Source organism: Heterodontus francisci, chromosome 16, assembly GCF_036365525.1.
Source record: "Heterodontus francisci isolate sHetFra1 chromosome 16, sHetFra1.hap1, whole genome shotgun sequence".
NCBI lineage: Eukaryota > Metazoa > Chordata > Chondrichthyes > Heterodontiformes > Heterodontidae > Heterodontus > Heterodontus francisci.
The window spans coordinates 72220599-72233029 of NC_090386.1; the positions used below are offsets into that span (position 1 = coordinate 72220599).

Below are 12431 nucleotides of genomic sequence, written 5' to 3' on the forward strand. Positions count from 1 at the left end.
AGCAGCAGATCAGGAGAAACCTTGAGGAAATTTCCAACAATTGTTATCTTCTTGTAAACTCCAATTGGATGAATGTGTTCATAAGTTCTCTTGTGTCATGATGCTTTCTACGGTTTCTATATTTGCAAGAATGTTGCCAGGGCTTGAAAATTGCAGCTATGAGGAAAGATTGGATAGGCTAGGCTTGTTTTCCTTAGAACAGAGGAGGCTGGGGGTGACTTAATTGAGGTGTATGAGGGGCCTACATAGAGTAGACAGGGAGGACCTGTTTCCCCTAGTGGAGAGGTCAATTACCGGGGGCACAGATTTAAGGTGATTGGTAGAAGGATTAGAGGGGACATGAGGGAAACGTCTTCACCCAGAGGGTGGTGGGTGTCTGGAATTCGCTGACCTGATCGGTGGTGGAGGCAGAAACCCTCAACTCATTTAAAAGGTACGTGGACCTGCACTTGAAGTGCTATGGCCGGCAAGGCTACGGACCAGGTGCTGGAAGGTGCAATTAGAATGGGCGGCTAGTTTTTCAGCCGGCGTAGACACAATGGGCTGAATGGCCACTTTCTGTTCCATAACCTTTCTATGGTTTCTAAGCTACTAAATCATACTAATAATACTAGGGTTCACATTGTCACTTATTTCAGATGAGATCAAATTGAAGAGTACTATTAACACTCATTTCAAAGATAAAGCAAACAAGCAAGCAGAGTGTCTTAGATTTGTCACTTGTAAACATTGATATGCACAGTATATGATGGGAAAATTTGCTTATTGTACCTTTCATTGTCACACTTCTTTCTTCATTGATCTGTTTGGTCGAGCCATATTCAATATAGGCCTAAACTTTGTCATTTTGCACTCAATCGCTATTTTGATACATCCATGTAAAGACCTTGTTACTTTCTTGTAAAGACCAAACAGATGAATGTGTTCAAAGCTCTCGGTGCACAGATGGGACATGAAAATCTCTGCCAATCAGCAGTAAATTACACTGAAATAAGTAACTAAACTGCCTTGACCTGTATTACAAAATGGCTCTCAGTCTCTTGTATTGAAAAATGGGGCTTGCATGTTTTCCTGAGGAAAATTTCTGCATATTGGAATGAGGTTTTATCATCACTTCTTGCTCATTCTCCCATCTCTGGCTAAAAAGTGACAATAATAGGAATTCACTGTATCCTAATCTAGCTGTAAATGGGTATGTGCCCTCGATTACTACCACATTGTATTTGGTGTAATACAATCGTGCAGCTCACTTTCAGTCTCTAGCATGAGCATGAGAATTGAATTCATTCTGTCTACATGCATGAACTGTCTGTGACATGCAAAAATGTTTTAAGATGCATGAATTCTGTATTGGGGATGGGTACACTGGATGTGAGTCTCAGGTATGCATGTACATTATATAAGGCCGTGGGGACAGTGAATGCATTCACATAGGACAAATATAATTTAAATAAATAATAAGAAGTAGGGATTGGATTGAGTCAGGATTCTTACATTCATATCCATTTGTGGAAAATTTGAATGGAACCTGTCTGAGGTTCAGAGAACTTAATGAATTTTAGTATTTCTAATCACCATTTTGATACAAATTACTGAGAACAATGCTATTGCACGAATGCTGATATGCTTACATCATTCCCCTCGCTGCTAGATTAATGAAGGTGTTAACTTGTTTATTTTGGTTTGGTTAACACCTCTATTAAATAGCAGAGACAGTAATTTGATATGAGTGCATTAGGAGTCATTCCACAATAAGATTTAAAGTACAATGCCTTTTGTCTGTAGTGAAAGGTTTACAACAGTTGACAGAAATACTTAGAGATGCTAAAATTATGTTTCAGTTTAGTCACAGAATCACAGAATTGTTACAGTGCAGAAGGAGGCCATTCGGCCCATTGTGCCACACTGGCTCTCTGATAGAGCATCTCCCTCAGTCCCATTCCCCTGCCTTCTCCCCAATAACCCTGCACATTCTTCCTTTTCATATAACTGTCTAATTCCCTTTTGAATGCTTCAATTGAACCTGCCTCCACCACACTCTCAGGCAGTGAATTCTCGCTGCGTGGAAAAGTTTTTCCTCATGTCACTTTTGCTTCTCTTACCAAATACTTTAAATCTGTGCCCTCTCATTCTTGATCCTTTCATGAGTGGGAACAGTTTCTCTCTATCTACTCTGTCCAGACCTCTCAAGAATTTGAATATCTCTATCAAATCACCTCTCAGCCTTCTCTTCTCCAAGGTATTGTAAGCCAGCAAATAAATAATAATCTTTATAATAAATCTTAATTATTGCCTAACAATTACAACACCTTTGTGGAGAAATTTGCAGGGCTCTTGGGAAAAAACGTAGGAGCAGGAGTAGGCCATTCAGCCCTTTAAGCCTTGTCCTCCATTCTAGATCATGGCTGATCGTCTACCTCAACACCATACTCCCGCACTATCCCCACATCCCTTGATGTCATTAGCAATGAGAAATTTATCGATCTGTCTTGAACTTACTCAGTGACTGAGCTTCCACCACCCTCTCGGGCAGAGAATTCCAAAGATTCACCACGCTATGAATCAAGAAATTTCTCCTCATCTCAATCCTAAATGGCTTGCCCTTTATTCTGAAATTGTGTCCCCTGGTTCTAGACCCCACAGCCAGGGGAAACATCCTTTCTGCATCTACCTTGCCTATCCCTTTAAGAATTTTGTAAGTTTCTATGAGATTGCCTCTCATTCTTCTAAACTCCAGAGAATACAGGCCCAGTCTCCTCAATCTCTCCTCATAGGACAATCCCACCATCCCAGGAATCAGTCTGGTGAACCTCCGCTGCACTCCCTCTATGGCAAGTATATCCTTCCTCAGGCAAGGGGACCAGAACTGTACACAATAGCCGGAATTTTAAGCCGCCCCAGCGGGTCGGATGGTGGCATGGGGGTGGCGTAAAATTGAGTGGCAGGCTCCGGGAGTCCTACCCGCCCCATTTCTGCCTCCGGACAAGTTTATGGAGGTCGGGTGGGGGGGGTGGGAAACGGCCCGCCCGCTCGCCCGAGGCCAATCAAGCCCCTTAAGTGATCACTTAAGGGCCCTCACCCACCTCCAAGGGTATTTTACACGTGGCAAGTGGGTGTGCTGGGGACATGGAAGGCCGCCCAGCGATACCTGCCAGCCTTTCCGTACCCCGGGGGGGTATGCCAGTCAGGCACAGGGTGCCCGATTGAGAGCCGCCCCCGCCTCCCAACCCACCCCCGGGACCCAAGACACGCCCCCTCCCCCCAAAGGACCACTCCAGCCTCACCAGGGAAGGACCGATCCCCCTGGTGAGGCATGCCCCTACTTACCTTCCCTCCTCGATCCATGGCGTCGGCTTGGCTGCAGTCCCAGCAGTGGCCACCGCTCCTGGTGGCGCTGCTGGGACTAAGAGATGCCGGCCCGCTGATTGGCCGGCAACCCGATGAGGCGGGACCTCCTCCCTCAAGTGGGTGGAAGTCTCGCCTCGGGACAATTAAAGCCTGGGGCTCCATAAAATATGGCGTGGATCCACAGGCTAGGCGGAAGCGGGTTCACCTCCGACTTTCATGTTGGAGTCCGGCTGCTGTCCATCCACCGTAAAATTCCGACCAATGGGCTGAATTTTATGTTGCGTTCAGTAAAAGATGTCGGCACGCAAGCGCGGTTTTACTCCGTGGAGCCGCTGCTTTGTTATACACTGCGGTTCATTTACATGGCCGCGCCCTTACATTTAATTTAAATGCTTAAAGGGAAAGTTTAATAAAACTGATCTTAAAAAATTCCATACATGTTTTAAGCCCCTCTCACCACCCCCCATTAACAATACACTCATTTCTTGCCCCCCCCCCAAAAAGTACTTACCTTGTGTACCTGACCTTCTCCCCCCACAAAGTTCACAAACCTTTAACTTTACCCCTTCCCACCATCCCCTGCACCAATCAGAATAGTTTGACCCCACTCCCCCCACTGTGAAACTTACCTCCTCCCCCCTCGCCGCAGGTGTTGCACCTCGTTTCCCCGGATGGGGATCCAAAGGCGCAGCACTGCCGGCTGCCGGGATGAAGATTGCGGCAGCACTTCAGGAGGCAACGGGAACGCCGTTAACTCAGGTAAATTTATGAATTTGAATATTTAAATTACGGTCAGTCGCCGAGCAGCGGGGATCCTCCAGGAGGCCTCGCCGCTGCCGGCAATATCAGGACGGGCCCTTCTGGCGTCAAGGTCCGTGGCAGGCCTCATTCGGGGCAATCTTCATGCCCCCCGCCTCCCGCCACGAGTCCCGACTTCGAAGCCTCTGTAAAATCCAGCCCAATATTCCATGTGCTGCCTCACCAAAGCTCTATACAATTGAAGCAAGACTTCTTTGCTCCTGTACTCAAATCCTCTTGTGATAAAGGCTAACAAACCATTTGCCTTCCTAATTGCATGCTGTACCTGCATGCTAGCTTTCAGTGACTTATGAAGGACACCAAGGACCTTCTGGACATCAACACTTTCCAATCTCTTACCATTTAAGAAATACTCTGCACCTCCATTCCTCCTACCAAAGTGGATAACCTGACATTTATCCACATTATATTCCATCTGCCATGTTCTTGCCCAATCATTCAGCCTGTCCAAATCCCCTTCAAGCCTCTTTGCATCCTCCTCACAACTCACATTCCCACCAAGTTTGGTATCATCCGCAAACTTGGAAATATTACAATTGGTCCCCACATCTAAATCATTGATATAGATTGTGAACAGCTGGGGCCCAAACTCTGATCTTTGCTGGTCACAGCCTGCCAACCTGAGAATGACCCATTTATTCCTCCACTCTGTTTTCTGCATGCTACCCAATCCTCAATTCATGCTAGTATATTACCCCCAATCCCATGCGCTTTAATTTTGCTTAGTAACCTCCTATGTGGGACTTTATCAAAAGCCTTCTGAAAGTCCAAATACACCACATCCACTGGTTCCCCCTTATCCACTCTACTAATAACATACTCAAAAAAGTCTTAACAAGTTTGTCAAGCACGATTTCCCCTTCATAAATCCATGTTGACTCTGCCCAATCAGACCATTATTTTCCAGTAATCACATCCTTTATAAAAGATTGTAGTATTTCCCCTACTACTGATGTCAGGCTAACAGGTCTATAGTTCCCCGTTTTCTCTCTCCCTCCTTTCTTAAACAGTAGAGTTACATTTGCAACCTTCCAGTCTGCAGGCACCATTGCAGAATTTATAGAATTTTGAAAGATGATCACCAATGCATCCACTATCTCTGTAGCCATCTCTTTCAACACTCTAGGCTGAAGATCATCGGGTCCCAGGGAATTTGTCAACTTTCAGTCCTCATACTACTTTTTTTACTAATCCTAATTTCTTTCAGTTCCATATTCTCACTAGACCCTTGGATCTCAAGTATTTCAGGGAGACTCCATGTAGCTTCCTCTGTGAAGACAGACACAAAGTAATTATTTAGCTTCTCTGCCATTTCTCTATTTTCCATTTTAAATTCTACTGTCTCTGCCTGTAATGGACCCACATTTGTCTTTACCAATTTTTTTCCTTTTTACATACCTGTAGAAGCTTTTACAATCTGTATTTATATTTCTTGCTAGTTTACCTTCATATTCTAGTCTCTCTTTATCAATTTCTTGGTCCTCCTTTGCTGGATTCTAAAATTCTCCCAATCCTCCGGCTTACGACTTTTTTAGGCAACTTTGATCTAATACTACCTTTAACTTCCTTTTTTAGCCATGGCTGACTCGCTTTCCCTATTGGGTTCTTTTGCCTTAAAGGAAGACTAGGATTAATTGAATAGCTCTCTCAAAGAGCTGGGACAGGCCCAATGAGCTGAATGGCTTCCACCTGTGGAATCTATGTCTGATCCTATTTTATTTTTGTCAGGAATATGTACTTAACAATCGTTCATACTGCGCAGTATAATTTGAGTATAGAACAATTTAAACATACTGCTCCATTAATCTGTTCCCTAAAACACATGCAGTGGAATCTTGTTTTGTACAAATTTATCATTGAAATTATATATTTCTGGAAAAGGCTCCATTATAGTTAGTAACTGCTTTGCCATATCTCACGTATTTGTAATAGTTATTGTATCTGTCACTGTCCGATTACAGGTTATTTACTTCCATTTGTTGATGTGATGTTAGTAGAAACTGTTCTGAATACTTTGGTTACAATTCTTCATAGTGAATATTGTTGTTCCTTTGGCCAGCATCAATAAATATTTCAGCTGTTGTTATTACTGTAGTTAGTCCTCTTATAAAATGAAGAAATACCTCCACATTGCTTGAAAATGCATGTTACAGAAAATACATGGAATATTTGGCACTGAAGTCAGATTTTCCACATTCTCAGGCCCCTGGTTGCTTCTTCAGCAGATAAACTGGAACTCCAGGACTGCCTTGAGCATGGTAGGATAGCAAAGGTAAGCTTTATATGACATGGCTTTAATAGATTTTATCATTTTTAGGTGAATGTCTATTTAGCATTTACCATATTTTAGAGCTTTCTGTATATTTCAATCTCAAAAATGTGTAAGCATGAAAAATACCATGGGCTGTTTTTAAAGACCACTGTGTTAAAGTCTCTTCTCTCTGACAGCTGCAAGAGTTCTACACAATTTTTTGGGTATTCTCAACATAAATACCAGTTAGCACAAGACCACAGCAATGCCCCATTTTTCCTCTCCTCTCCTGAAGGCACTGAGTATTGCTGGGGTAACTCACACTGGTCACAACATTTCCCAATTTCTGTAAAAGATGTGAAATTCCAGAGAGGTTTTGGAAGTTCTCTAAAGGAATCTATGAATCACCTAGCCCTGCTATTCTAGGCCCTTTGCAACCTTTCTAGACCCATGGTTATCATACTCCTTATAATAGTTGAAAACAGGATTCTGCAATTGTATTATTATTTTCTCAAAACAAAAATAATGGGAATGAAAATTTGCTGAAAATATCAGAATTTTATATTCATTTATGTTGGTAAAAAGATTGACATGACAAATTTTGATCCATATTGGTGCTGGTTTGAAGAATTCTTTTCAATGTAAAGCCGGTGGCTATGGAGTGGGTTATGAAATTATATTTTCAGCTTGTTGGATTGCAGTTTAGGATAGACAGATGAAAATCTCGTCTCCTGACATTTGCAAGAGCTCTACTGAAACCAGTTGGCACAAGTCTAAAAAACTGCCTATTTTACCCCTTCCTCTTCAGGAAACACTGACTATTGCTAGAGTCTGGTTCCATAGGCACTGGCAACAATCCAGAACCATGCAAATGTAGCCATTCTCATGTGAGCTTTGACAATGGGTGTCAGTGGGCTATTTGCAACCAAATTTCTTCACTCAAATGGTTATGGATCTTTGGAATTCTGTACCCCAGAAGGCTGTGGCTGCTCAGTTGTTCAGTCTGTTCAAGACAGAGATCGATATGTATTTGGATGCTAAGGGGTTTAAGGTATATGGGGATACTGCAGGAAGGTGGAGTTGAGGTAGACAGTTCATTCATGATCATATTGACTGGCAGAGTAGGCTCAATGGGCAGAGTGGCCTACTCCTCCTTCTATTTCTTAAATGCATCACAGCCAAGCCTAATCCTTTCCTCATTCATCTTCCACACAGACACACAGCCTGGGTCACTGGATAGCAATCAGGATTAAGAAGCCGAGATGGCTTTTCCCCATTCATTGTTCATAATTGCAAACTCAGTCAGAAAGAATACAAGGATGGCTTTTGTGAGAAATGGAAATGGCACAGTAGAGAATTATATTCTGAGATTATAGTTAAAGTGCTTACACTGAAGCTTTGTTGCTGTCAAGATTTCCAAGGGAGTTCCAGATCATTTCTTTTTCACTTTTTTGTCTTGTCACTTTCGGTACTTGTGTTTGCTACTAATTGCCAGTTTAATTTAGATGGGGGAACATTTGAAGGAGGAGGTGCAGTAGCCTCAGCAACCAACACCAGACTATTGGAAGATAGGTATGGGAAGCTGCTCATAGAGAGCCATACGCAGCACACACAGTAAACTGGCCATTAATCACTTTTGTGGATCCATTTGAAGAAAAGTGCATTGGGCTGCATGCACATTGCCATTGGTGCACTAGAATACCAGACAAGTAGTGGTCATCAATAGAAAAAGGCAACCATTCCATTACTGTCCAGCTAGTGTCCTATCACAGAAATAGGATCATGCACATTTCTGCAAGGTACCCAGTCAGTTGTCTGAACACATCTATCCACCGCCAGTCTACCATCCCCCCCCAATATTCGACCCTCCCAGTAGTATGACAGGATGGCTGCTGGAGGAACAAGAGCTTCAGACATGGCTCATGATACCATTCTGAAACCATGCCACACCTGAGCAACACAAGTATAATCAACACCAGGGTACCACCAGGATGATTATTGAGTGCACCATAAGGATCCTGAAGCAACTCTGGTGCCTTGGCATCTGGGGGTTCTCTACAATATGCTCCACAGAGCTTCCCACATTATAATGGTGTACTGCATATTGCATAACTCCAAAATAAAGAGATGCCTGCATTTGGAAAAGGCGCAGCAGCAGCAGTATTCATTGGACAAGGAAGAACAGGGGGAAGATGAGCAAACAACAGAAGGAGATCCTTCTCAACAACTTGCAGCAAGATACATGAGGAATCAGCTAGTTGTTCAGCGAATCTGCTGCCTTGCGTATTCCCGACCATATGCTGATAAGCTACACATACCCTCTGCTAAACAGTGCTTGTTGCGTCCTTCACTACTCCCTTTATCCTGCATTAAAGTACATTTAGCCCATTCAGACAACTTCTCTATTAATGGCATACTGACAATAGGGACATAGACACAGAAGTAGGCCATTCAGCCCCTCAAGCCTGCTCTGCCATTCAATTAGATCATGGTTGATCTGTATCTCAACTCCATTTACCTAATTTGGTCCCATATCCCTTAATACTCTTAACTAATAAAAAAAATCTGTCAATCTCAATTTTGACATTTTCAATTGACCTAGCCTTAGCTTTTTGGGGGAGATACTCAGCTCAGAAGCTGCTGTTAAACTACAATGTAGATCAAGGTGTCAAGTCTGATCATGTTGATTGGCCTAGTGGCAAGACAAGTGGCCTAGACCCTCAAAGACATTTTACAGAAAAAAAATCTCCAGATCAGTCCTTTTGCTCAGGCAGCCAGTAGGACAATGGCTGAAGTTATGGCGGGCCTGGGAAAACTCAACCACTCCCACAGGCCGGTGCTGAAGTTTCTGGCACACATTGGGAGGCAGGCACAAGAAATGCACCTAAAATGGCAGTTTGTGTCTGCCTGACCCCATGTAAATTAAATGCCCTCACTCTGACCCTGCAGACTCCAGCAGGGACATTGTTTGAGGATACACATTAGGCATGATTGTGACCTTGTAGCTTCAAATTTAGCCAAATAAATGATCTGATGATGAAATTAGCTGATAGTTTTCATGTTTCATGACTTCTTAAATGTATCTAAAAGCTAACTTTTTGCATGTTATTGAACATTTTCGAATGTTCTCATGGACTGTCATTTTTGACAGGATGGCGCAGTAAGAGGAAAATGAGCTTCTATTGAACAGCTTTACATTCTACCTTATCCCACATCAGCACAATTATTCATAAGAAGAAACCAGATTTCACTATATCCAGCTAGAAGCTGATCTCACAGGGACAGCACCAGTCAGAGAATTGAGACTACAGTGTTAGCCCTATCTCAGACTCATGTTCCCATTAAGTCTGCTTTCCCCACTAAAAGCACAAAGTTTAGCCTGATAACTGAAAATCTTCACATTGGTGGAGATATATAACGAATATTACTCTGTTGTAAAATAGAGGTAATAATTTATTTGTACTGTGTTGAAGCTGAGCTTTTAGTTGTATATCTCATGAAATGGACTCTGACCTTTTGTATTACAATGTTCTACAGTTTAGCAAAGTTAGGACCATAACGACCAGGTCGAACTCCATCAAGCAGGGCAAGGATCAGCATTTCCCAGTTATCATGAATGGGAAGGAGGATATTCTGTGGTGCACAGAACTGGAGAGGTGAGCCTTGCCAGCATTTCTTTTAAATGCATCTTTCATCCCCATTTTTAAATTATTTTTTTCTCCCCCATTTCAGACTTGCTAAACCTATTACCAACCCTCCCCCATGGCCAGGTATCTGGCCTCCATTCAGTATTCGACAGCATAACTTAAATCAAGGACGTGGGTGAACCCAGATTCCATTATTATCTGGCACATTGTGTCATTTCAGATAATGATCACTGTGAAACAATTCACAAGAAAGGAAAGTCAGATATGATGAAATATTATAATCTGTTTACTGCTGTAAAGAACATCACTAGCTTTCTGAAAATTTTCTGTATCCAGGCTACCTTAAAAATTTGAAACCAGAAAACATGTGTAAACTTTGTTCTAAAAATAAATGTGTACACAACAATGTCAAAGTCCTTTTCAGTCACAGTAGGTGCACTTAACTGGATTAAAACTGCCTGGGGAAAAGTAGTCATGGTTGCACAAAATTTATTTAATTTAAACCAATGATAGGCGATAAACCCATCTCTAGGAACTAGGCTAAAATTCAGCCCTGTTTGTTGGGGTGAATGATTCCTTTTTGTGTTAAGTGAAATTGTCTCAGGTTAGTGCCTAGTGGATTCAGGTTCACAACACAAGGCCCATAAGCTAACACTGAGGCCTGAATTTTACTGGCTGTGCAGATGATCTGATGTTGAGGGGTTATCTGGGTCGGCAGCATGCACTATCGAGCAGTGGACTTCCTCAGCGATTTTATGAGGAAGAACCAATTAAGGGCCAGCAGGCAGGGGAGCCGGCCAGTTAAGGGTGGTGGGCAGGTTATGGTGCCAACTGCTCGCTTTGAGGCGTGGAGGCACATGTGCAGTATTCAGGCAAGCTGGAGTCATGGACAAAAAGGAGGGGTGTCTACAGCAACGGAGGCAGCAGAGGAATGGCTTCAACAAGAGGAAGGGCCACTCCACGATTCAGCGATGCCTCACTGCAGGTGTTCCTGCAGGCGTTCCTGCAGGCAGTAAGAGAAAGCGGGGATGTCCTGTTTCCAGCAGACAGGAGGATGAGGCCAGCAAGCCTAACCAAGAAGGCAAGGCATGGCTGGAGGTGGCAGACATAGTGAGCAGCCGAGGAGTGGTTGCAAGAACCTGGATCCAGTGCAGGAAGAGATTTAATGACCAAACACAGTCTGGAAAGGTGAGTGGCATTTAGAATTACAAACTGGAAGCCCAGCATGAATTAAAAGGCACCCATGAAATGTGAAGCCAGGTGGTAGACCCATGCATAGGGCAACACCAGGTACCAATGTCCACATTGAGGTGCCCAGTTCACGTGCATTGAGATGGCTGAATTACTGTGTCACCATGCCATCCCAGCAGCGCAGTGCTGCACATTCACAGTGCCTCAGGGTGACCTGCACGGATGGGCCATGAGACAGGAGTGATACTGCATATGTCTGTGCTTGCAGGAGAAGCGCGTTCATAATGCTAGAGACTATCACTATCAATGCATAGGAAGCAGAGTGCCTTTCAGCACTGTGGTGACACCGATGGAGGAGGAGGCCATGGACATCGGATGGGTCACAGCAGGGTAGCCTGTCGCTGTGGAAGCTACTGAGAGTGAGTAAAGCGATGGTTGTGTCCTTCATTCCTAGACCATGTGTGGGCCTTTTAATGCCACTGTAAGCTCCTGCTCAGGGGGAGATACCAAAGGTTGGTTGAAGGAGCAGCTGTTTTGCTGAAATCATGCCTCTGCAGCAGATACAGCAGATGAGAAAGAGACAAGGGCACCTGCTACACTGGAAAGTTGAGGATGCACCATCATCTTAACACACTGCATCACTTCATTCAAGTGCACCCTCCGCCAGTACAGATACACTCACATGGGTTTGCTTTGTTGCATGTGTAGATCAGGTGGAACAATCTGGTGAGCACTGAACAGACGTCCAGGAGGAGGTAACAGAGGCAGTGACAGCTGAAAGGCAGAGGAGGGGCGGAGGGGCAGGCTAAAGGCAACGGGGGCCCCTCTCAAAGCACTTTGTTGTTGAAGGCGGATCCTCACCCCTATGATGGTGACACCAATGATGCATGCTGGTCTGATGACTAAGGCAGTCCCTGCACGGTTCCAAGTGGCCCCGAATTTTCCAGATGCCAGTAGAGCTTAAGCACCCAGAGGATGCAAGCCACAGTCATTTCATGCACTGGAGCAAGAAAGGCAGCAGGCTGCCCCCACGTCAACTCCAGGTGCACGAAGAGCAGCCCATAAAGGTTACTGTAATATAATGTAATGTAATGAATGTAATCATGCATTTGAAACTTGGGGTTTCATTGAGTGATAATTTGTTAAATGCAGAAACCTTTAACGTTTAACGCAAG

The 12431-nt window shown here is 43.8% G+C and overlaps 1 protein-coding gene across 5 annotated transcripts in view; it reads left to right on the forward strand.

The window, feature by feature from the left end:
• LOC137378196 (DNA (cytosine-5)-methyltransferase 3B-like) overlaps positions 1-12431 on the forward strand; it is a 313202-nt gene that overhangs the window by 265088 nt on the left and 35683 nt on the right. For 2 of the 5 annotated variants that reach the window (XM_068048370.1, XM_068048371.1), the window contains exons 20-21: positions 6370-6439; positions 9956-10074. The exons of 1 other annotated variant lie outside the window; for it this stretch is intronic. In XM_068048370.1, coding sequence (XP_067904471.1) covers positions 6370-6439; positions 9956-10074 — 189 coding nt within the window. Of the gene's footprint in view, positions 1-6369; positions 6440-9955; positions 10075-12431 lie in introns of those variants that run through there. 2 more of the 5 variants (XM_068048373.1, XM_068048374.1) reach the window with 2 other exon arrangements.